The sequence below is a fragment of the Eublepharis macularius genome, chromosome 13 (genome assembly GCF_028583425.1).
Source record: "Eublepharis macularius isolate TG4126 chromosome 13, MPM_Emac_v1.0, whole genome shotgun sequence".
NCBI lineage: Eukaryota > Metazoa > Chordata > Lepidosauria > Squamata > Eublepharidae > Eublepharis > Eublepharis macularius.
This window is the reverse complement of record NC_072802.1, coordinates 14,409,919-14,436,809: the sequence shown is the minus strand read 5'-3', so window position 1 is coordinate 14,436,809 and position 26,891 is coordinate 14,409,919. Positions and strand designations below refer to the sequence as shown.

General features: G+C 41.3%; 1 protein-coding gene across 1 annotated transcript in view; it reads right to left on the bottom strand.

The window, feature by feature from the left end:
- The window catches only part of SMARCA1 (SWI/SNF related, matrix associated, actin dependent regulator of chromatin, subfamily a, member 1), a 94,228-nt gene extending 68,027 nt beyond the window's left edge, over window positions 1-26,201 (bottom strand). The window contains exons 1-9 of the mRNA XM_054996404.1: window positions 26,052-26,201; window positions 10,309-10,395; window positions 6,225-6,391; window positions 5,276-5,376; window positions 5,078-5,178; window positions 1,811-1,990; window positions 886-1,041; window positions 412-543; window positions 175-243 (exon numbers count right to left, since the gene is read on the bottom strand). Of these exons, the coding sequence (XP_054852379.1) occupies window positions 175-243; window positions 412-543; window positions 886-1,041; window positions 1,811-1,990; window positions 5,078-5,178; window positions 5,276-5,376; window positions 6,225-6,391; window positions 10,309-10,395; window positions 26,052-26,180 (1,122 nt within the window). The 5' untranslated portion in view covers window positions 26,181-26,201. The remainder of the gene's footprint in view (window positions 1-174; window positions 244-411; window positions 544-885; window positions 1,042-1,810; window positions 1,991-5,077; window positions 5,179-5,275; window positions 5,377-6,224; window positions 6,392-10,308; window positions 10,396-26,051) is intronic.
- Window positions 26,202-26,891: the final 690 nt, after the last annotated feature.

The window sequence follows — 26,891 nt, the reverse complement described above, 5'->3', positions numbered from 1 at the left end:
GGTAAACAAATGACTGTATCATTGGAATTCCACAAACACTGGCTTATTTTTCATTACTATAAACAATACTTTGTTTCACAGATTATATGTTGTCTGTACATTTTTATAATGACTAGGGCAATGGAATTAGTAAATCTTTTCTTCTACTGCAGCAAGAAAAAACATTGTACTTACTGCATGAAGTCTTTCTACAAGTTTCTGATCACCAAGACAATTTTTAGTGTCAAACCATGAGTCAAAGTCCTGCAGGTTCAAAAGATATTACATCTGATTGTAATTTCATTGTTATCATCACTTAAAATTAGTGCAAAAAGCTATTTCACAACAGAGCTACATATTAGCATGTTTTATCCCACCCTCTCTCATAAACAGTACATAAAAACAACATTTCAAAGCCAAATCCAGTCTGACCTCAGCAGAATTGAAGACATCAGGCAAGAGAAAGTTGAGCAGTGCCCACAATTCATGAAGATTATTCTGCAATGGAGTTCCTGTTAGTAGCAAGCGATTTGTTGTCTTGAACTCACGAACAATCTCAGATAACTAGGGAAATGTTTAAAGAACGTTTATTGCCACCATACAAAAAGTTCCATTTTTACAAATGTAAGTTGTAAGTATTTCAAGATTATGCTCCTAGCTACTGTACCTTCCTAATATTGTTTTTAATTTAATATGAATAAAACATCCCTAACAGTTACTGTTTGAAATTTTACTTTGTTTTTCCACCTATCATTCTGAAACAAAGTATGTAATAAACCATGATTTTTGGCAACATGCCATGAAGTTTTCCTTTACCCCAAGAGTTTCCATATCACGCCCCCCCCCCAGCCCCCAAGATATTCACTGCTTTAGTATGAACTACCTATAAAAGTAACTGAAGCTTACCTTAGACTTTTCATTCTTTATTCGATGGGCTTCATCAATCACAAGATACCTCCAGTTAAATTTTTTGAAAACAGATTTCTCTTTAATCACCATTTCATATGAGGTCACACACACATCCCACTCTCCAGGCATCATAACATCACGAATGAAAGCAGCCTAGTGAAAAACGGAGGTGGCAGCAAACACTTCTAAGTAGAGCAGGACCAGCAGCAAGTTCAGTTTATGAAACCCTACACACTTCCTTGTCTGTAGATTTGTTATATCCCTTAAAACACAGTAGATTTGTTCTATCCCAGAACTTACAGTACAATCCTATGCAGCGTTATTCCAGTCTAAGCACATTACAATCACTGCATGGGACTGCATTTAATGTAGTTAATTTCATTGATGGTTTTAAGATCTTGTCATAGATTATAAACTACAAGCTGTAATTAAATTAGTAATATAGGAATATGGCATTTTTACAGTAAATCTGTACGATATAATCCTGAGTCCTATGAATATGCTTAGAGTATTTTGAGGTTTTTTGTATTCTTAATGTATTTTTGTATAATCGTGTTACATATTTTAGAAGAACTAAGAGTATGGTAGGGCTATCAGACTCATTTGGAGACTACTGCCACAGCCATCTACCAGGAGGAAAGATCAGCAAGAACAAAAAAAATGATCAGCGCTACCTTCCGCCTGCAGAAAGAAAAACAATCAAGTTCCATAAAGGGTTATACAAGACCTTAAATGTTCTAAATGCATGCTATGAGATTTTGCAAAATTTCTGAAAGAATCTGGAGGCAAATTAGAATAATTTCAAAGAGGCTATACCTACAACTTACATTAAATTGAACTTCTTAAGAAAAAAAGTCCTCTCTCAGGGATCACCCTGACTTGTTAAATGTAACACTGATTGACGATCTGTGCTCTTACTTACTCTAGCATCCTTGTCTCCAATGAGACAAACGGCACGTAAAGAAGGAACCCAGCGTTTAAATTCATTCATCCAGTTGTGTAAAGTTGATTTGGGAACCAGAACCATGTGGGGGCCAGGAATGTTTCGATAATGCTTCAGATAGCCCAGCAAAGCAATAGTCTGCAAAGTCTTACCTAGACCCTATAGTTAAAAAACAACAACTTAAATGTTATGCAACATTGCTAGCAGCGCTGAACTAATTTCCATTTAAATCTGTGCATGGAAAAAGTCTATGATCACAGTACAGTCTGTGGGGGAGCAATCTGCCATAATTTCAATATATTGCAATATGTAAATTACCATTCTAGTTAGAATTTGTTTTGAAACTATAAAACTACAACTTCTCTTTAGCATTCTGCTGTATATAAAAGAAATATTACAGAGAATTAAATTTTAATTACAGCTTGCTCCGAGCTGTGCTGCAACTGAACATTCGAATCTCAGTCTGCACTCTGCACTGCTGCTATGCATTATGCATTTTCCCCCAGAGTCACATAAAAATCTTCTTCCCTTACTATTTGTGATACCTGTAGATCCATTAATTTTTTTTGCATAAAAAAGGGATGCACACTCTACAAAATAATGGGAGACACTAAAGGTGGACATGTTGTAGCGCCCCATATTATTTCCAAGTGAGGTGACTACCCGCGATCCAGTGAGAAGTCTTCTGCAATCACATTCGACACTGGATAAAATCCCTATAGCCCAATCAACAAAATCTATGCAAAACTTGCCATGCATTTCAGCAGGATATGGATTGCACCCTAAGGATGCCATCCACAATCCCTTTCAACAATCTTATTAGCGAATTTGTAAATAACCATTTTACTGTCTTGCAATTTCACCTGAATGTATTGTGGTTTACTGGGAATGACAACGCCAACAGAAACTCCATCATTATTATGAATGGTTCCAGGACAACTGAGGCAGATGGAAGAAACACGTCTTACTAGAGGGCATTGCCTAAGTCAGTATTTTCCTGGTTCAGAATACAAATTTGTCCAGCTTGTTCTGCTCAGGTATGTTACAAATCGAGTATCCTCACTCCTCTAAAATCTCTTGTATGAATACAAAACACCTTTTCTGTGCATCTACAGCAGACCTCTGCAGACCATTTCAGCAGACCAGGCAACTCAGACCCACTGCTTTGAAGGCATATGTGCAGAAGTTATTTAATGTTAAATCTCTTATTCTCACTGATGGATTTGAACTCTGCTATTGTTATGGCCACACGACAAGCGGTCTTTTATATGGAGAATAACCTTTCTATTGAGATCCAGTCACTTGAATGTTTCTTCTTACAAATATATTATGTGTTCCCTGGCCCACATCCAGTGATAAAGCATACTTAAAAGGAAGGAAGCAGCTGAATTTCCAAGTGGCTCTCTTAGTTCCACGAGACAATGAGGTTAAGAACCTAGCTGAGAAAGTAGACGTTAAGGAGCTGATTCCAAATTGAGATGAAGGGAGTTTGGCCACCAATACGTTTTCTCTGATATGCTGCCTAAACGGGCAAGACTTATGGGTAAACAACTTTAAACCTATTTGCAACACTAAATTAAAATCAACTGAACCATAGGAAGAAAGGTGATTTTTAGGAGTGTGCACCCCCCAAAAAAATTCGGGTTTCCCACTTTGGGTTTACCTCAAGCAGGAAAAATATCTGGAATTACCAGAATCCCAAAGGGGCAGGCCACTTCGGGATTCTGGTATTTAGCTCGCTTCGGTATGCTCTGTAAAGATTTGGAGCATACTTAAGCAAGGGAGAGCAAACCCCAAGCTCCCCACCCCCATTGAGGCAAGCACACCTACACCTACCCACCCACCCACCCCCACTTACATGGCTGGCAGGGAGAGGGGAGGGCGATTATCTGGGTGGAAGGGAAGGCTCCTCCGGGGCCCGCGCCACCGCCTCCGCCACTGCAGCAGCCAGCTGGGCAGCAAGGAAGGCTGGAGCCGGCTCCTGAAGGGCGCACACGGCCTCCTCCGCCACCACCGCAGCGGCCAGCTGGGAGACGTGCCAGGCCAGAGCCAGCTCCTGCGGGGCCCACACAGCCTCCTCCACCACTCCAGCGGCTAACTAGGCGGCAGGCCAGGCTGGAGCCGGCTCCTGTGGAGCCCACGCCACCTCCTCCGCTGCTGCAGCAACCAGCTGGGCAGCGGGGAAGCCCAGAGCCAGCTCCTGCGGGGCCCGCACCACCCCCGCAGCAGCCAGCTGGGCAGTGGGGAAGCCCGGAGCTGGCTCCCATGGGGCCTGCACTGCCCCCTCCGCTGCTGCAGGGGTCAGCTGGGCAGCAGGGAAGCCTGGAGCCGGCTCCTCTGGGGCCTGCGCCGCCTCCTCCGCCACCACAGCAGACAGCTGGACGGCGGGCCAGGCCGGAGCCAGCTCCTGTGGGGCCCACGATGCCTCCGCCACCGCAGTGGCCAGCTGGGTGGTGGGGAAGCCCGGAGCCAGCTCCTCCGGGGCCTGCACCACCGCCTCCTCTGCCACAGTGGCCAGCTGGGCGGTGGGGAAGGCCAGAGCTGGCTTGTATTGGGCCTGCGCTGCCGCCTCCATCACCGAAGCAGCCAGCTGGGCGGCAGGGAAAGCCTGGGTCAGCTGCTTGGCGGGAAACTCCACGCCAAACAGCTGATCTGCGGGTTTAAATGCCCCTTTCCGTGCTGCTTTGCAGTGGCACGGAAAGGGCCTTTAAAACCCCACCAGATAGATCAGCTGCTTGGCGGGGATCTCCCCACCAAACAGCTGATCTGTGGAATTCCCCTTTCCGTGCCGCTTCGCAGTCGTACGGAAAGGGGCATTTAAGCCCCTTGACCCGAAGCTTCCCGAAGCAAGTTTTGTTTTGGGGTTTCTGAATCGGGTCCAGCATGCTGGGCCTGATCAGGAAATCCTGAATCATTGCAAATCGGGTCCGATTCAGGTACTTTACCCGAATCAGAAACCCGAATTGCACACCCCTGGTGATTTTAAATTCAAGAGAGCTTTAAAAATACTTGGAGATTTGACAGGGATGTCACTTATAAGAAGAAACACAAGCATGCCTCTGGATTGTGGCCAATGATTCCAATGCAGCCTGCCCTATGATTGAGACTCAGTTCTTCTCAGTTTGTATATAGGCTACTATAAACCTCAGTGCTTATGCTTCCACCTTTGGAACCAAACTTGTTCCAAGAGGCATATATGTTTCCCACACACCCCAAAAACATGCATTCAAAAAACTGTCTGCTTACCATTTCATCAGCCAAAATGCCATTCACGCCATTTTCATACAGGGAGATCATCCAGTTCAAACCTCTAACCTGATAATCTCTTAATGTTCCTCCTTTAACATCTTCAAAAAACATAAAATGTTATTTAGTTATCTAATCTCTTGTCTTACATCAGAGCCGTCTAAACAATTTAAGGGAGTTATCAGTTAGTATACTCACAAGAAGGAGATTCCTCAAATCGGATGCACACGTTGGAGGTTTTTCGACTCTCAGAAAGAAGTTCTTCATCCTCCTCTTGCTCTGTGCGCCTGTGGCGATAACTGCAAGGAGAAACTACACTTAAGCTCATGTGCAAAGTTCTCCTGGCCAAGATCCTTCTATATATTAAGTATGCAAACTGGAGTTCCCTTGATATTCAGATCATCTATGGCTGTTATGCCACGGTAAGCTCCACAGGCATAACAGCCATAGCCATTCATCTATATCTGTCAATGACTTTCAACAGACCCTTTCACAGATCAAGCCCAACATAAAGCACCCATACTGGCATACAAGTGTGCTGCTGTAACAGACTGCAAGTGAGAGCTCACTTGATGGAACATACTTCTGTAGAAGTCTCCGCATGTAGAAAACAAGCATGTCAGGAGAACGTATTTTAAACCAACCTGCTCCCTAACATGTTATTTTCAGTCTATTCAGTACACTTACAGTACATGAGGGTATAACATCCTGATAAGATTCTAACGCAGGTGCTTGTTAATTGTAGCCAAAGAATCATTCAGTACAACACCAGACACACGGAAACAACTTTAAAATGAAATATTTTGGTCTCAAAAATATTTAAGTGACATGCAAATTTTTTAAATGGCACATGGAAAACAGCAATCCAAATAAGTGAGACACATCTTTTAAGGTTGCAACACTGCACTTAGTAATATAGTCTTACCCATGGGGATTTATTAGAGTATGTAACTGGATATAAGCATGCTAAAAAGATAACACCATCCTAATGTATTTCTTTCAAATGGATTCCAGTCATAATTAAGGCTTACACAATACATTAGCTGAATATCTCCTATAATTATGTAACATAAAAATACCTATACAATATGCAAATGGTAACAATATTTAAACATTAAAGCATTTTTAATGTAAAAATGAAACATACTCCCCAGCTGATAGTAAGCTCTGCTTTTCATCCTTCTTTATCCGAGGTCGTCCAAGTTTCACCTTTAGAGGCGACGTTGGTGATTTCTGTGCTGCAGGTTGAATGAAATGTGCAAAAAGCTCTGTCTGCTTCAGCAGGAATTCAAATCTTTTGGCTCGATCTGTTTTCTACATGCAAAGCCATAAAAACATCATAATGTCTGAAATTTATTATTCGTTATGTTAGAAAACACACCCAGAGAAGCAGTTCTCCCTGCTCACAGATAAGAACGTGACCCCTTCTGAATATGTCTGGGGCAGATACCTTTGTAACCGCTGTTGACATTGAAAGGGCAATCTGGGGCGAATTTCTCTGGAGTAGATGCAAGCTAAACATGCATTAATATATTTTATCTTTGGAAAAACTAAATTAACACACACTGCATAAATTAATGTAAACTTTCTTTTCATTTTTGAATAAATACTACTTTTAGAATAGTATTTATTCAAAAATGAAAATAAAGTATACATTAATTTATATCTGAAGAAGTGAGCTATGGCTCACAAAATCTCATATCCTACCACTAATTTTGTTAGTCTTTTAGGTGCTACTGGACTCTTACTCTTTTCCACTACTTTTAGAACAGCATGACTCAGATAAATAACTGGTATAACACTTTTATCAATATTCAAAATGGGGGTACAAATACTGATCTACTTCAAAATATTGTTGTAAGGATTACAAGATGTGCTTTGAACAACACGAAGTGCTACATAAGTGCTAATATTACCATTTCAAATCTGTTGCCACCATCCTTCCAGTCAAAACATCTTTTCACCACATGAGGGCAACATAACAACAAACAGAATTTGTTCAAGCTTTCCTACAAACACCATTTATCAAACATAAAATTATGACTTTGAGAAAATCTTAAAAACTGATGTCAAGATAAAAAGTGAGGCCATCTACTATGAGGCTGTCCATATTGCTTCTCCATGGAACTTTCTTCATTTTCAAACCTCTGCTGGAAGTGGTAAATACAACTCAACCCTTGAAATTCTATTCCCCTTTTCCTCACTGTTTCTCTAGTTAGCTCTGCATGTGTACTGTGTCTGTGTGTACATTTGCTCGGTGTATTTTATGCCACTGATCTTTGTTATTTCATAGAATCACAGAATCACAGTGTTGGAAGGGGCCATACAGACCTTCTAGTCCAACCTCCTGCCCAATGCAGGATGAGCCTAAAGCATCCCTGACAAAGATTCATCCAGCCTCTTCTTGAAAACTGCCAGTGAAGGGGAGCTCACCACCTCCCTAGGCAGCTGATTCCACCTTTGAACTACTCTGACCATGAAAAAGTTTTTCCTAAGTTCTTCGCTCTTCTCCAATCTTGTGGCACATCCCCAGTCCTCCAGGAGGCCTTGAAGATGATGGACAGAGCGAGGCTCTGCAAGTTCTGCAAACTCTGCAAGTTCTCTATATAGTTCTTTGAGCACTCTGGGGTGCACCCCATCCGGCCCAGGGGATTTGTATTCGTCCAGTGCAGCCAGGTGCCTCTCCACAACCTCTCTGTCAATGTCAACTAGCCACCCAGGTGTCATGTCTACTACCATCTCTAGATTTTATAAATTAAAAAAACCCTTTTGAACATCTGCCTATTTGTTTAAAGAGTTTTCTCAAGATGAACTTTCTGCCTTTTTAAAAGCTTTCTCTACTTTTTACACAGCTCTCAAAGTTCTTCCAGAGCTCTCTCTGTCCCACCCACCTCACAGAGTGACTTCTGAAGGGATAATAATAACATACTTTGTAATAATAATAATAATAACATTCGATTTATATACTGTCCTTCAGGACAACTTAACACTCACTCAGAGCGGTTTACAAAGTATGTTATTATTTTCCCCACAACAATCACCCTGTGAGGTGGGTGGGGCTGAGAGAGCTCTGAAAGAGCTGTGACGGACCCAAGGTTACCCAGCCAGCTTCAAGTGGAGGGGGGAATCAAACCCGGTTCTCCAAATTAGAGTCCCGCTGCTCTTAACCACTACACCAAAAACCGCTATGGGGGGGATGTCAAGTTGTCCTGAAGGGCAGTACATAAATCGAATGTTATTATTATTATTTTCTATCAATTCTGTGCCTCTGCAGTATTAAGGGACTGCTGGTGGGACCAAACATCTATCCAAAATAGGGAGGGAATATGTAACATAAGCCCAAGACAGGAAGAATGACATGGAAGTCTTACTCTGAGGGCATTACCAAGTAATGTTCCAGCAGCCAGTGAAAACGATCAATATTTTAAAGCATACATTAAAGAACATATGGCTCTGCCTTATACCAAGTGAGAAGCAGAATCACTGGTGCATTTAGCTCAGGACAGCCTACTTTGACTGGCAGAGGTTCTTCAGGGTTTCTGGTACAGGATGGTCTTTCCCCAAAAATACTTATTAAGATCCTTTTAACGGGTGATGGCAGGACCTTCAGCAGGTAAGCAAGGGTACCAGAGCCTCTCTGCTAACGGGTTTGAGCACAGCGACAACCAGCCCTTGAAATACTGAGAGTGCTGCTGGGAACAACGCAGGAACGTTCCCCGTAGCTGTTGTAAGTAATGTAACTGGGCTTAAAAGTGAACCTCTTTTAGCAACCCTGTGCATGCCCAGTATCATCTGAAGGATTTCCACAGCTTTGAGCACCTCTAACTGAATTTTTTTACAACCAAAACATTACTCACTATATGCCTTGTGATATACATTGCATAGGCAAAACAGGGTGACCGTACACAACAGAAGACATGGTTCCCCTCTATCCTTAGCTACGATGTAAAAAAGAAAAATTTCAGTGGTGAAGCTTTTCTCACCCCAGTACCATTGTGATCTGAAAATCTGCACCTTCCAAAAGTTCCACATAATTATTTAGAAGGACAGGAGTCTTGCACTTTCTGGTCCCACCCCCACTCTCGGGTAATCCTATTAGAAGGATTTTTGAGCATCAGAAGTCTTTCTATACTACTCACCTGTGGAAGTAAAAGTTCAAAATTCAAAAGGAGAGGACCTTGCTTAAGAGAGACTATGTGGACTCCAACACAGCATTTTCAAGGCTTCTTTATAAAAAGCATAATTTCTGTGTGACAGCCATTCAAGAACTGATTTGGCACGTTGAGGGGAAAAATGTTATTTGATGGCTGGTCTATAAATAATTTTAGCCTGCTTAGCAAGCACACCTTTAAAGATGGCCAGAAAGGCCTACGGCAACATCCAGCACTACATCACTTCAGACTTGTACTGTCCTGCACGGACTCTGCTGTCAGCCTTTGCGTTTAGTCAGTCATAATCTAACTGAGTTAAGGGGACTTATAGAATCATAGAATCATAGAGTTGGAAGGGGCCATACAGACCATCTAGTCCTACCCCCTGCCCAGTGCAGGATCAGCCTAAAGCATCTCTGACAAGTATTCATCCACTTACTTCTTGCTAAATCATATCTTAGCTGCAATCCTATGCCTATTTATTGGGCAGTAAGTATTAAATATATAGTTATTTTGTGTAAGTCTGCACAGGATAAGGTTGCTTATACATTTCCTACAATGACTGATTATTTGTTTACTTCATTTATACCCCACCATTCTCTCCAGTGGGGACCTAAAGCGGCATATATTGTTCTCCTCTTTTCTACTTTATCCTTACAACAACAACCCTGTGAAGTAGGTTAGTCTGGGAGTGTATGACTGGCCCACAGTCAGCCTGCAAGCTTCAATGGGAGAGTGGGAATTCAAACCTGGGTCTGTCTGACACTCTTAATCACTACACCATTCTTGCTCTCAATTAGGTGTTTAGGTGTTAAACATCTTCTGGAGGCTACATCTTCTGATATTTTCACTTCTGTTGACGGAAACATTAGAAGATCCAGTTGTAATCACTGGAAATTTGTGTAGTTACGAATGCATCTTTCTTTTAAAGATTGTTGAAGTTGAACATTAATTACTTAAGGAAATTTTATTGTCTTATTTAAGCTATAACTATAATATATATAAATATTTTCCTTCCTCTTAGTACCTTAAAGGCAGAGCAACTCTTTATCAGATAAACTTCCAAGATGGGAAACTTACCATTTTCTCTTCATACTCTGGATCAACTTCTTTTTCATGTTTAGATGCCTTTGGAGGAGGTTTCAGTTGAAACGGAGGATCATTTTTCTGTAAATAAAATTCAAAATTGTATTATGACAGCATGTCTGAGGGCTGACAGACCAAAAGAACAATCTACGGAATATGTTCTAAATGAAGAAAGATTCTGTGTGTGCCTTCAAGCACAATGCCAAACAACCAATCGTACCTAAATATTGCCTATAGCCAGACGCTAAGTAAATTAGCCAAGGCTCAAATAATCATACAACTACTGTCCAAGATTAACTTTAATTCATATTTCTAAAAAAGCACCAAAGTTACAGAGGAAACCACTCTTGAAACAGTGCGTAACTCTAAGCAGAGTGACAGCCTTCTAAGCCTGTTGACTTGTGTAATCTGTTGTTGAAAGAGAAACATGAAAAAAAAATCTACCACACGGACTTTTACGTACTTCTTTGACCATTATATGAAATCAATAATGTAGATTTGGACTTCCGGTTTGGGATCCATGGAGGTCTAACGCAGCTCCATTTGCGGAGCTGACCGGACTGCCGTTTTAACCGGCCGATGGGGTGAAAATAGCCCGCGGCCGACTGCTCTCAGGCGGGGAGCAGGCAAAGAACGCTCAAGACCCTAGGGTGAGCTAGATCTCGGACGAGGGGGGGCTCTACACAACGGGTCCCCTCCCGATCCTTGAGGTCCCACCTTGCGACGGGTCGGCTATAATCTCTGCGGCAGTTTTGGGGCCAATTCGGCTGGCATAAGACCTACATACCCAAGCTTCGATTGGGGGAAGAAGCTGAGAGGAGAACTTAAAATCGAAACAGCGATTACAACCCGAGAAAAGTGAAGAGAAGGTAAAGATCACTATCTTCTGATACGGGACAGATTGATAAAAACAGAGAAGAAAAAAAGTAGATTTTTAAACTGCAACAGACTAGTGAAAAGGAGGGGAAGACTCGGCAGGAATTGTATTTGAAAAGAGACTAAGTTTAAAGAAGTTATTAAAGAAATCGGACTATTGTTTTGAATACCTGTGGCTTTGGAGCTGTGAGAAAAAGACACCATCGCGAGTTCTGCTGTGGGAAGACGGGAGACAGGAAGTGTGTAATAACAATAGAGTGGCTGGAGAGAAGCGGCCCTTGCCGGAGGACAGGAAGTAGGGAATCGCCATTTTTGAAAGGGGAAGGGTCGCGGCTTCAGCGGAAGAGGAAGTAGGCCATCTTGGATTACAAAATCATAGAGAAACCATAGAGAAAAGACGCCCGACATTTTGGACTCTTTAAAATTTAATTTTTACAAGAAGATTGGGACATTTAAAACAGAAAAACGTTAAATTTTACGCCACGGAGTTAAGGAAGAGAGCGGATTCGTGGGAGCGAGCTAAAGCAAGCCCCACAATGTCAAAAAAAGAGTGGCAATCGGCAATAGAAAACCTGGATAAAAACTTGGATAAAAAACTTTTAGATATGATTAAAGAACTCAAGGACACGAAATTGGAGCTGATAAAAGAGGTTAAAGAGGTTACACAGACAGTAAAATCGGAGCTGTCAGAAGTGAAAAAAGGTATGGAAACAATACGAAGTGAACTACAAGGAACGCAGCAGAGAGTCAAAACAGTAGAAGACGCGATGGAGAATTTAGCAGACATGCAACAAACAGAGATGAGATTGGTGAAGGGGAGAATGTCAGTTGCAGAAACTAAACATATGGAGAAGCAGCTACGTTTTCGTGGCCTGCCAGAAGTGGAAGGGAAGTCAGCGCAAGAACAGATGACTGAGGTGTTGGCTGAATACCTGGGGAAGGAGGAGGAGGAAGTTGTGGCTATCCTAGATGTGGCATACTGTGTGAATTCGAGAATTGCAACCCAGAGGAAATTACCAAGGGATGTGATTGTGCAGTTTACAACACGAAATATGAAAGAGAGGATTGTGACAAAACAGTTTCAAGATCCATTGGAGATTGATGGCAAGACGATCATTATAATGAAGGAACTGCCCAGATCAGTGTTATTGGACCGGAAAAAATACAAAGTGCTAATTCAGATTTTGAAGGACATGAAAATCAGGTACAGATGGGAGCTACCGGAAGGAGTGTCCTTTGAGTTTGGAGGGGCAAAAAAACGCATCAGATCTGAGCGAGAGATGGAGCGATTTATTAAGGACAATGAAAAAGACTTACCAACAAAACTATGAGTATGGAGTGTAAAGTATTATCTTGGAATGTAAATGGACTAAACTCACCGAATAAGAGGAAAAATATTTTTCATTGGCTACTAAAACAAAAATGTGATATTGTTTGTTTGCAAGAGACCCATATTAGAAAACAGGATGTAAAATATTTAAAATCTGGAAAACTGGGCAAAGAATTTGTAGCGGCCTCTAACAAGAAAAAAAGAGGAGTGGTGTTGTATATAAAAGAGGAGCTACAGCCAAAATTTGTTATGAGAGATGTGGAAGCTAGATTTGTAGCAGTGGAATGCATTTGGAATTTAAAGAGAGTGTTGGTAGTCGGACTTTATGCACCTAACGGTGCAAAAGAAAGCTTCTTTGAGGATTTAAGGAAGCATTTAGACGATCTTGTATATGACCAGATAATTCTTGCTGGAGACTTCAATGGAGTGACAGATTTGGAGCTAGACAAAAAGACTACAACGGCACAAAAGAAAAGAGGACTATTACCAAAGTTTTTTTTTGAGTTGATTCAACAAGAGACTCTCGAAGATGTATGGAGGAGAGAATATCCTAAAAGTAGACAGTTTACTTTCTATTCTGCAAGGCATTCTACATTATCAAGAACTGATATGATCTGGGCCTCAAAAGACTTAGCGTTATGGACTAAGGAGGTAGAAATAATGCCGATGGTAGGCTCAGATCACAACCCAATTATGTGGAAATTTGGAAAAAGGAGAAAAAGGAAAGCATGGAGAATAAATGAGGACTTGTTACAGGAAAGAGAGAATATGGAAATACTGAGAAGAGAGACAAAGTTTTTTATACAATACAACGTGAATAAAGAAGTACCAACCAACAAAGTTTGGGATGCGTACAAGGCGGTTGTAAGGGGCATACTAATGGACTTAAATGGTAGAGCAAGAAAGAAGAAAGAGGAGAAAAGACAAGAGATTGAGGAGAAAATAAAAGCCAAAGAAATACAGCTAAAAAAGAGACCAGGGAAAAAGAAGGTATACCAGGAAATCAAAATACTTCAAGAACAGCTAACAGCAATGAGCAATAAAGAATTGGAGTGGAATCTTAAAAGACTGAATCAAAAAGCGTTTGAGGGTGCTAACAAACCTGGGAAATACCTGGCATGGCAATTGAAGAAGAAAAGGGAAAAGAAAATAATAAATAAAATCTGTGAAGATAACAAAACGTATTTGGAGCAGACTACCATTAGTAGAGCCTTTTATAAATTCTACGCTAAGCTGTATAATAAAAAAGAAGTAAACAAAGAATCAATAGCATCATATTTGGAGAAAACCAAACTTCCAGAAATCTCGGAAGCTTGGAGAAATAAGTTGAACAGTGAAGTAACTGACGAGGAAATAAGCAAGGCAATACAATCCGCAAATCTAGGAAAGGCGCCAGGGCCAGATGGACTTACGGCTAAATTTTATAAGACAATGGCCAATGAACTGGCACCATTCCTAAAAGAGGTGATGAATGGAGTTTTTAGGGATCAAAGGATTCCAGATACTTGGAGTGAAGCGAATATATCATTGATCCCAAAAGAGGGCCAAGACCTGACTAACGTGAAAAATTATAGACCTATATCACTACTCAATAATGACTATAAAATTTTTGCGAAGATATTGGCGGAGAGATTGAAGGGGTGGCTCTCGGAAGTCATAGAGGAGGAACAAGCAGGCTTTTTGCCAGACAGACAAATAAGAGACAATTTAAGGACAGTGATCAATGCTATTGAATATTATGATAAGCGTTGTGACAAAGAGGTTGGTTTCTTCTTTGTAGACGCTGAAAAAGTGTTTGACAATTTAAACTGGGACTTTATGTTTGCCACTATGGAAAAGCTACAATTGGGAGAAAGATTCATCAGAGCAATTAAGGAAATTTACAGAGACCAGACTGCAGCAATTGTAGTGAATGATGAATTGACCAAGAAATTGACGATTAGTAAAGGAACAAGACAAGGTTGCCCGTTATCTCCATTGTTGTTCATTTTAGTATTGGAGATTCTGATGATACAAATACGTCAAGGTGAGGAAATTCATGGAATAAAAATAAAGGACTATTCATACAAGGTCAGAGCATTCGCGGATGACATAATGTTAATTGTAGAGGACCCATTGGAGAACATGCCAAAAGTGATAGATAAGATTAAGGAGTTTGGAGACTTGGCAGGTTTTTATATCAACAAAAAGAAGTCAAAGATATTATGTAAAAATATGATTAAGCAGAAACAACAATTGTTAACAGAAACAACGGATTGTGAAGTAACAAGCAAAGTGAAATATTTGGGAGTTGAACTGACTGCAAAGAATATAGACTTATTCAAAAACAACTATGAAAAACTATGGACTCAGATAGAGAGAGACTTGATCAAATGGAATAGACTGAATTTGTCATGGTTGGGCAGGATTGCAGCAGTTAAGATGAATGTGTTACCAAGAGTAATGTTTTTGCTACAGACAATACCAATCATCAGAGACTCTAAACAATTTGAAAAATGGCAGAGGAAAATATCAGATTTTGTTTGGGCAGGCAAGAAGCCTCGAGTGAAAGTAAAAGTTTTACAAGATGCAAAGGAAAGAGGCGGAATGCAACTGCCCAATCTGAGACTTTACCATGATGCAATCTGCCTAGTTTGGTTGAAAGAGTGGATGACACTAAAGAACAAGAAACTATTAGCCCTAGAGGGATATAAAAAAATTTTTGGATGGCACGCATACCTATGGCATGACAAAGTAAAGGTCAACTCGATGTTCCTGCACCATTTTGTACGGAGAAGTCTATATATAATCTGGAAGAAGTACAGAATTTACTTACAAGAAGGAACCCCCTTGTGGGTGGTTCCATATGAGGTGATAGACCCGAGAGCTGTTGATAATGAACAACAATGTTTAACGTACAAAGAAATAACTAAAACTGAAGCATCTAAACTTAGAATAAAGACGCAAGAGGAACTATCACCCAATTACGACTGGTTCCAGTATAGACAGATCAGAGACTTATATAATTTGGACTCTGTAAAGGGGGGTATACGAACAGAGAACTCGGAACTAGAGCAGACCCTTCTTAAAGAAGACAAGAAAAGAATATCCAAGGTATACCAAGTACTGTTGAAATGGTATACCGAGGACGAGACAGTTAAAACACAGATGATGAAATGGGCTATAAATTTTAATAAAGAAATAACAATGGAGGCATGGGAATACTTGTGGAAAACTACAATGAAGACAACGACATGTACTAATATTAAAGAGAACATTTACAAAATGATCTACCGTTGGTACATGACACCAAAGAAGATTGCGCTAGGGAATTTGAACACTTCTAATAAATGCTGGAAATGTAAGAAGCTTGAGGGCTCCCTCTATCATATGTGGTGGTCATGTGAGGTAGCCAGGCAGTACTGGGGGGAAATAATAAGAGAAATGAGTGAAATTTTACAGTTTCAAATAAATAAGAACCCAGAACTCCTGCTACTAAACTTGGGAATGGAGGGAATTCCAGCCCATCATAGGACGTTAATATTTTATATGACAGCAGCAGCTAGACTTTTGTATGCGCAAAAATGGAAAGTACGAGAAGTGCCAACTATTGAAGATTGGATCTACAAATTGCTGTACATGGCCGAAATGGACAAGATGACAAGAAAACTGAGAAATCTGGACTCAGGGCAGTTTAACACAGACTGGGAGAAGCTGAAACAATATTTGGAGAAGAAATGGGAGGTGGGAGGAAAACTGTGGCAGTTTGAGAACTACTGAAGTATAATAAAATGTAGAGGGGGGTGACTTTACCGGGGGAGGAAGAGATAAATGCGAATTTATAAGCAGTTAGATTAACAGATTGATATATATATAGATATATATAGGTTAATAGATAGAACATTGATAGAAAATAATTAATGATAAGGTTTAAATATAAGGATTGAGTAACCAACAGTATTTTCTTTCTTTGATAAGATCTATATAATGCACCAAACTGAATATACAGAAGAGTCAAATTGATTGACTATGTGATGAGCTATATAGAATTACCATAAAAAGATAGAATGAGTAATATATAGAGAATAAGTCAAATTGTTTGATTTAAATGTAAGATTTTTATGGTTTATGATATATAGGTTTATGATATATAGAAATATTTAAAAATGGAAAATGGGATAAATTGTTTATCCAAGATGGAAACAAAGACTTACAGTTTGGGTATATAACAAGAAAAGTAGTTAAGGATGTACTGCCTAACATAATGGAGAATGTATATCTGTTTTAGATAGAGGAAATTAATAGAAGTAAGGGAAAAGGGACAAAGGGTGGGAAAGCTGTTGGAAGTCAACAAAAGGGGGGGAAAGGGAGGGGGTTAGAAATGAAAAATTTGGGAAAAACTGAATGTAAATGTAAAAATAACGGATTCTAACCCAATAAAAAAAATTTTCAAAAAAAAAATAATGTAGATTTGCTAGAAAATTCTAACTTGAGAAATTTTCTGGTGCAAATCAACTAGGATCCAATTTAGCATGTTTGTTTACAATCACTGAACACTAAAAAAAATATTTTGTGTTAATATATGCTATAACCATTTCTAATTTTTTCCAATAGCCAAAAGTTGTGGGGCTGATATATTTGATAAAGGAAAGTAATTCAATAAAATCATAGTTAACAGTGTCTGAAGTTCCATTCAGGTGTCACAACAAGCAAACCAGAATTAGTTTATAAGTAACACAACTCTGATTAATTCTTAGGCTCGTACCTTCCCTTCATCCCACCCACCCCTCCATTAGACTTCCGGGTTTAGGAACTCAAATTTGTTATTATTTCCCAAATGCAGGAATCTGAAGAAATTAGGCACTATTTCCTTCCCAGCTCTTGAGATTCTAAACCAGAATTAAGCAGTTACAGGATGCATTCAGTTGTCACAGCAAGATGTTAATTAACCTCAGGCCAGGTACAAACACAGCTTCTTGCTATGCTTGTGAGCTCTCTGAGGTCTAAAATACCAGCTTGTAGGGGAGAATAAACTCTAATTTATTTGGACAGAAAAGACAAATTGGAAGCTTCATCAAACCACTTTTAACCAAACGCTACACACAAGAAGGGGGAATGGGGAGGAGTGAGTCAAGTGTGCAAGCACAGCAAACTCGGTGTTTGTGCTCAATCGAAGTTTAATTACAGCTCGTCAATGCCATCTGAATTCAGCCCCTGGAAAAACAGGCATCCGGCGTATCACAGTGACTAAACCAGGAAGATGGTGGCTCTGCTTGCGAGAGGGAGTAAGCCCAATAACAAACCAGGAACAGCACGCATCACATTCATTTGTGCTCAGAGCACACACTGGTGCGCTACACTGCGAAAGTAGCTACCACTGTACTACCAGCACATAGACTTCTGACAAGCTGGCAGTTCTAGATCTGTGCTGACTGCATTTATATATTTGCTTTGTGTTTATTCCTAAACTTGGGATTTTTGCTGTTACACAAGTGTACAATTGGAGAATATGGATCATATAGAATTATGAGGAAGGTAGGCTGCAGAAGCCTTCTGGAAAGAGCTGGGCAGAGGATAAGTGCTCCCATATAAGAGATATACATAATTAAGTGGGGAGAGAGAGCATGGGAAAGATCAACCCTGGCTCATGCAGAGTAGCTGAGCAAGGGGCCCTCATATTAATGGACTACACAGAAGCAACATGCAGTCTATTAACAATATCTAACTAGCTGCTTTATTAACATCCCAACTCTAAAGTTAGTAAGCTATATTTTAGATGCAGCCCTATCTGAGAGCTGATGCCACAGTTCTTACAGGATAGCTTTAGGCAAGGGGCTATCACCCAATGCAAACTGTATTACAGATAATATCAAAAGAAATCTTGAAATCTGAATATATATGATACTGCAGTACAAGCTCTGCTCACGACCTGAGTTCGATCCTGGCGGAAGCTGGGTTCAGGTAGCCAGCTCAAGGTTGACTCAGCCTTCCATCCTTCTGAGGTCGGTAAAATGAGTACCCAGTTTCCTGGGAGTAAAGTGTAGATGACTGGGGAAAGCAATGGCAAACCACCCCGTAAAAAGTCTGCCAAGAAAACATCGTGATGCGACGTCCCCCCAAGGGTCAGCAATGACTAGGTTGCTTGCACAGGGGACTACCTTGACCTTTAATAATAATCTGTAGCAGTAGAAAAGAACAAGAGGCCAGTAGCACCTATAAGACTAACAAAATTTGTGGTAGGGTATGAGCTTATCCTCTACCACAAATTTTGTTAAGCGCTACTAGACTCTTGCTCTTTTCTACTGCTACCAACAGACTAACACGGCTACCGATCTTAATAATAATCTGAATAATGTTAAATGTGAATAATATTAAAGATGCTCTGGGAATGCATCTCAACATCTCCTTTCCTTTCTCTGTAACTTGACAGCCTACAAACCATACATCCAAGTATTTTATGGATAGTTTATAACTCCATATGGCTAAATCACATGTGCACTTTTTTTATCTTGCCTGACAATAACATCTTTAGTTTCTGTTTTTCTAAAATGTTCTGTAGCCAGTCAGTCCGAAGATTAATATATTGGTTACGAAGTGAAATGTAACAAGGGCAACTAAAAAGAACATGGGCAATTGAATCAACTTGATCTTTACAGTAAATATAGAAGCGTTTCAAGGGAGGGATTCTACTAAAACAGCCCTTCATCTCAGTGGAAGGTAATGCACTGCATCTAAGTAATTTGAAAGAGCGACGATACTTTGGAACAGTAGATAAAAAAAATATTCAGATAACTCAAGCATTTTCTGACAGGATAAATGGAAATAAATAGGGGAGCATTTCCAATCAACTTGAAATTTTATCTTAGCTCAATTTTTTTTAAGTAATTTCATACAGTTAAGATTTTTTTTTAACATGAATTCCTAAAATTTAGGAATTTGTAAAATTATTCCTAAACCTGGGATTTGGGGCTGAGCCAAGTTTCCAGTCAGGAGTCTGCTGTTACTAATTGCAGTAAGGATGGTAGAACATTAGGTTCACAAAGTGATAATTTGAACTTGATAGCATGGTACCATGCTAATGTTGAAATCTGGGGGAGTCCAAGTTCTAGCCACACCATGGGTAAAGATACACTGGAAGGAGAGAAAGAATTTTAAAGAAGAAAGTTTGCTGGAACTTATCAAGAGGATCCAATGGTCCACTTACCCAAATTGGGGAAACATAAAGCAATTTAAGAACAATGATGGCCTTGTATAACTTTAACATAAGTGGGATAAATTGGCCACCTTTAGAATAAAAGAAGTTGTTAAGAATGATCAATGTCATTTGGGTCTTTCTTAGAGCCAAGCTACAAGTGACGCCTGACACAGGTTGGACACTTGTCAGCTTCCCTCAAGTTTTGATGGGAAATGTAGGTGTCCTGGTTTTACAGCTTGGCTCTCCATTACCCCTCCAGGTAAGAGCCAGGTCTCAATCTCCCGCTGGGAGATCGAGGGGGCCTGGCAACCCTACATCACTTGTAGCTTGGCTCTTATGATAAAATTTATATGGAAGTTTCAGGAAAAATTATAACTAAAGGTAACACCAAGATATTTAAACTATCTTAACTTCTTCAATAGTTTCTCCGTAAATTTGCCAGGAATGTTCCTTCAGACATCTTGACTAAGAATTTCAAGATCTTTTTTTTAGCAAAATTCACAGAATCACAGAGTTGGAAGGGGCCATACAGACCTTCTAGTCCAAACCCCTGCCCAATGCAGGATGAGCCTAAAGCATCCCTGACAAATATTCATCCAGCCTCTTTTTGAAAATTGCCAGTGAAGGGGAGCAAAAATTAATTGTCACTTGCTCTCGAGCAAAAAACCACAGAAGTCATTCATAAGTTTCTTCAAGCCAATTGGGGTTTGGCTGAGAACTAAATCATCGGCATATAAAAGCACTGGTATAGGACGATTTGCTAAGTATGGTATATGAATATTATTTTGCAAATTTGGGAAGAAATTATATATAAAAGTTGAATAAGTGTGGATTTAGGACACATCTTTGCCATACTACTTTTTCGATTCTTATTCATCTTGGAGATGAATTCATATTAAAAAAATTTAACTGTTAAGTATTCCTAGTATATAAATTCTTAATCAGGGCCAAAAGCCTTAGGAACAAAGGTGGAGTTCAACTTTTCCCATAAAGAACTGAGAGATACCAAATCCAAAGCTGCTCGAAGAAAGGCATCAGCATTTCAACATTTCTAGCCTACCATTTCTGTATGTTAGAGAATAATCTTTTACTACATCAACTAACCATGAAAATTGCCCATGCCGCAAGGTAAGTTCCAAATTAGGGGTGTGCAATATGATATATATAGTCCAAAAATGTACACAAAAAAACCCTTAACAGTATTTTCCCAGTATATCTGGGAATCCCAATCAAATCTGGGATTCTCAGATAGACCCATATGGGCCTTTCTGGCTAATTCTGAAAATACTCAGAAATAACTGAATCTTGCTAGGGGACATTTTTGGATCAAACTACACCAAAATTGCAGCGCATTGCGGGCTGGCAGTCATCTGAAACTCCCCCCCCCCCGGCCACCCAGTTTCAAGAAAATCAAGGGGTCTAATTCTATGGGCCTCTGAACATGTGCCCCCCTCCCCAGCCACACTCCACTGTTGTCTGTTGGGGAGAGGAAACCTCCAAAAGCTAAGGGTGGGGGGGAAAGCTGTTGCAAATAGCTGAAGCCTCAAAAGTTGGTTTTGCGGAGGATCTCTAGTTCTATTCAACTTGGTTAGTTCTTTTGGGGATGAGTCAGTGATTGCTCTTTGTGTTTGGTGTTTGCTTCTTTGCCTTGGAGAAGCCAGTGGATTCTCCCTTTCCCAGGAGACAGCAGGGTGGATGGGAGGGAGGGACACTCACTAGAGAATGCAGTAAGTTAGGGAGAGCCTATTCAACTGTCTGTCCAATCACAAAGATTCTTTCATAGAGAATTTCTTGAAACGTGGAGGGGGGGGGGTGTCAGACGACAGCCAGGCCTCACTCTGCTGCAATTTTGATGGTGGTTTGGCCCCAAAATACCCCCCAAGCTCCCCCCTCGAAAGATTCCCCCACAGGGAATAATATAGCTGAATATATTCGGATTCCCAAATAAATCCTGAATCCAAATAATAAACTGGTATTTTTGGACCCAGATATTGGGAATACTGATATTTATTGGATTCCTGAATCCCAGATCCAAATAATACGATTTTTTTTAGTGCACATCCCTATTCCAAATACCTCTTTGAAAAGAGGGAAGCAACAACCATACCATACACTGAAATGTAGACTGAAGTAATGTTTGAATTTGTGTTTTAAAAGTTACCTTTAGCAACCAAGAAGCAAAAATGAAATCCCAACATTCAGCCTGAGTGCGTGAATCTGTTTGGACTGAACAAACTCCAGCTTTTTTAAAACTGCTTGCCTGCATTTTCTTCCTTATGGTCTCTTTTCACCTTTTCCACTAATCTAGAATTGTAATCTTATACCCCGCCCCATCTCTTCTCCCTTAATACAAAGCATCAGTAGTTAAAAAATAGAAACTCTAATAAGCTCCAAATTAAAAACATAAGTACCATAATCCTATACATTATGTGAGAAAGTGTACTTAACCATTTTTGCACTACAAATTGCCTGTCTGAACTGAACAGCTGAAGAATGTGAGCAATATTTACAGATACACCCCCCAAAATCAAATGTGAGGCGAAAGTAGCACTTTGTGTACAGTTGTCTGAGCAGAAAGACGGGGGGATATGACATAAGCGGACAAGCACTGTCATTGGCCAGAGTTTGGTATTATATGTGCACCTACGCTAACTATGGTAATAAAGGGTAATAAAACACTATTTGTCAGTCTTACAAAGTGAGGAGATGATTCATATGACCCTTCAGCCATTATTCAATTCAAAACATGGCCGGTTAAAGAACTAGTTGTGGATCAGGGAGATACAATAGGGGTTTATGGGGGTGTCGTTCAATGACATAAAAAGAAAACAGCAGAATCAATTGTACAGAAAAAAAGAAACATAAGGAGAGGGCATAGTTAAAAGCATCAAGGAATATGCTATGTACAGACAAGGAATACAGGAATGTGAATGATAATAGGATAGCTGCAAAACAGTAGCTATTTATTTGGGATATATGGCTGGTGGGAGTGTTGGACGTGCCTAAGGAAGTTATGAGGTAGAAAAGCCGGGGGAAATAGAAGAATATGCCATTAAAGCATAGTTAATTGTCCTATTTATTAATACATATAAAATGGGTGATGGGGCCCTGCATATGACAGATAAAAGATTATTAAAATCAGTAATTTTTAACTATGCAAAAAGAACTGCCAGATGTTGGGGGGTGCTTATGGTGGGAGGGCAGCACCAAGCATTTCATGATATATGGAAAATGAAGATATGTCTGAAGTTCACCCATATTTAGCCTGTCCCCACTCTCCAGTTCTAGCTTGTTTGAATGAACGGTATACAACCATGTAGTCATAATTTCAGAATGAATACAGGGCAGGAGGGGAATTGTGAGAAGGCGGCTGCTAGCTGCAGGTATTTAAAGTCTAGATGACGCCAGGAGTGCGAATGGACTAACGCTGCAGACATCAGCTGAGTATACTTTTGGGTACTTTTGATATTTTATAATATTGTGTTTTATCTAAATTAGTTTAAATTGTGTTGTATTTTTTGTAAGCTGCTTTGGGCCACCACTGGGGAGAAAAGCAGGTTAAAATATACTAAATAAATTCAGATTGTCTCTCCTCTACCAACAGACTGCTAAGCATTGCGATTCTAACAATTCTATTTTTGATCACTAGTAACACTTCTAGAGGAAGTGAGGGCATCACTTGCAAGGTGCATCGCTCAATCGTTTTCTGCCAGTGGGTGAAGTCTAGGGTTATCAGACTGCAGCTGGCAACCTGTGGGAGCGTCACTAAGCAACACTTCAGACAAAACATTTTGCCTTATTGATAACAAGGTCCTAAGGATACAGTCTTGCTTTGGTACCTGCAATTAGCAGACTACAGGGATTCTTACAGAATAATAGTAGACTATGAACGCCTGAGATCAATCTGGTGTAGTAGGTCAGGCTAGGATCTGAAAGACCGGGCTTCAAACCTCCACACAGCCATGACGCTTTTGGGGTGACCTTAGACCAGCTGCATTCTCTCCGATTACCCTACCCAGCAGGATTGCTCTAAGGATTAAAAAAAAGAAAGGAAATACACAGACACTGCTCCAAGATCTTTAAAGGAAGGATAAAAATGTCCAAGATAAATGTACAGCCCACTCCTGTCTTAAAGGTAAAAGTAGGTTGGTAGCCTGGCACAGTAGATGTTTGTCTATGTTATTTATAACCCGCCTTTCTCACTGGAACTCAAGGCAGATTACACAGTAAATCAATTCAATCAACAAGATGGGATATCCAATAAACAATGCAATAGGATATGTATTGTAGAAATCTGGAATTGACCAGAAATCTGAAAACAGAACTGAAATGAAACACAAGTTTTAACATGACCTATTAAAAATGCAGAACATTACATAGTAAGTCCTACTTACAGCATGAGCTATACACAAGTAGTATAGATCACAGCCCCTAATCCTTTACCCAAGTAGCTTTCTGAAGCATTCTGTATGGTACAACCCTTCTACTTTTGTAGAAAAGCCCTCCTGAGTAATTCAGTTTAGTATAGTTTAAAGAAAGCCAGGAGAGCAGGAGCTTTTCTGATCTCATCAGGCAGGCTATTCCATAAGGTGGGAGCCACAATGGGAAAAGAACATATACAAAAAGTTGTTGACTTTGCCCATTTGCAGACTGGCGCCTGCAGAAGGCTCTGCTCGGATGAGTGAAGCTCTTATGGCAGAGCACGGGGGGGGGGGGGGGAGGTGGCACTGCACATACAAGATATGAGAGCCATGAAGGGCTTTCCTTGTGACAGCCGACACCTTAATTTGAGCCCAATAACTGATAGGCAACCAACAGAGTGACTGCACCATGAGAGTAATACACATGCCCCATAGAGCTCCCAATAAAAGCAGAGCTGAATTCTAACCATGTCCATACCATGTCTATACCAGGGTGGGCACAAGACAGACTTCGTTCTTTCTAACATCTGGTGGACCACCTATTTCAACAGCCGTTAACTTTTCCAGACTTAGGACTCACCATATACCCCAAATGATCACATAGGACCCACGCAGTTGAAAGCATGTGACATGCAGTAGTAATGTTATAATCATGTTACATTTACAGCCACATGACTGGAAAAGAAAGAGCCCTGCCTGGGATAGAAAGGAATCCCTTCCATCACTGAGTGACCTCACCGTCCTGTTGTTCCTTTCAGCACATAAAAACAGGCATAGATTTTGACACACTTGTGGTCTATGCAGGTGCACTAGCAATGCATCCTTCCAAAAAGGTCTTGCAATCCAATAGGCAGTGCTCTGTGACCCATGGGTTGAAGACCACCAAACTTGCAAAGGTTAGACTAAGCGGGTTCTTAGCAGTCAGATCCTACCAGATATTTCTTAAATTCATGTTTCTTACTCAGCATCACTTGGCAGGATTAGTATGAATGCCTTAACTGGGAAGATACCCGGTTGCTTTTACAAATTTGACAACACATGGAGGTACACCAGGTGGGATGGGAGGATTGTTGTAAAAAGGGGAGAAGTGGTGAGAGGAGGCCAGGTTGCTCAGTCCCTGCATGGAGAGGCACACCACACTGAGTTCCTTGATACGAGACAGGCAGAGAGTATTTGCCTGAAAAAGAATCTTGATAATCCTAAATTTGTTGAAGTAGCAGTAGTAGTAGCAGCAATCTCGTTTCTCATTATATTTGGTCACACAATTGCTGTAGTAATAACAACAACAACATGGTACAGTTTCTGTACTATGCATTTGACGAAGAGAACTTGATTCTCGAAAGCTTATGCTACAATAAAATTGGTTAGTCTTAAAGGTGCTACTGGACTCTTTTGATTTAACAACAATCTTGTTTCCTATTATCTTTGGTCACACAGTGGCTGCTCCATTGCATTAGAATCAGAGAACCTTTCTTTCCAGATAGCATACATTCATTTTGGGGGGCCTCAAGATAACGGATTGGCTGGATAATAACACAACCATTATTGCCTTATTTTCCGATGTTCATTTCTTTCTCTGTGGTTGTTCTTCCAGTAGCCTTCCAATGCCTTGCCCTGGTTGCCTAGCAGAGGTCACTGAGCCCTGTATAGCCCACATATTATCATCATCCTCATTATTATTATTTAAGCTTGAAGTCAGCCCTGTGCCAGTGTAGAGATCACTCACTCCTCAGGCAGGCGTGTTGCGTGTCAGCTGCACAGGCAGCGTGGTGAACGCTCCACTGCCAGAGCCAACAGCGCTTCTGGGGAAGCGGGGGGTCCCATTCTGGGGCTGCAAAGGGGCGCCTGGCACAGAGGCCTTCCTAGGGGAGGGAAAGGTCCACGGCAGGGGCCGGCGAGAGCGACGCGGCTTCCCCTCCCTTCCCCCGGGCCCTACCTCCTCCAGGCTGGATTCCTGTGAGGAGGTGGCGGCGGCAGCGGCGGAGGTGGACGGCTCCTCCTCGCCCTCCAGCCGGCTGGGGCTGGCGGGGCCCGCGGCGGTCTCGGCGGCAACGGCGGCGTCCATTTTGTGTCAGCCCGCCGGTTGGGAGGGAGGGGGAGGGGGAGGGGGAGGGGAAGGGGCCCCTCGAAAGCCGCCCGCCTCCGCGGCCCCCACAACAGCGACCTCTCCGGCGACGCTCGCGAGATTGCCGCCGCCGCCGCCGCCGCCGCCCTTTTGAACGAGGGAAGCGCGCCAACCTGGACAGTTTTATTACTATTATTGTTTCGTGTATTTTATGGTACTTCGTGTTCTCCTCAGTGGGGCGTCGTAACGCCGCCGCCATAAAGCTAGAAAGAAACCGCCCTAATAGGGCACTTTGGCTCGACGCTGAAGCAGGCCTCATCCGCCCCCGCTCCCGCTCCCAATAGCCACACAGACAGGCCCCGAGCGCCGCTTCTCAGCCACTTAAGAGAGTCAGCGACCCACAGCGGCTTTTGTGAGGACAGGGCTTCTCTTTTTATCTCCAGAGAACAGCCCGACGCTCGACCCGAACTCCTCACTGGGCATGCGCGCCGAAGTAGTGCGGCTTGCGCGCCATACTGTTCGCCGAAGCTGTTGGCTCCTCAGATGGAGGAGCATGCGCGTTAGCCGTTTCCGACGCTGGCCCTCTGTTTTTATGCCCTAACTTCTTCCAGGCTGCCAAGTTGAATCTGACTGGTTGTAAGAAATGGCGCCAAAAAGGAGCTGGGGGGGTGGGGGTTGATCTGGGATGCTCCGGAGATGGTTTCTTCTACC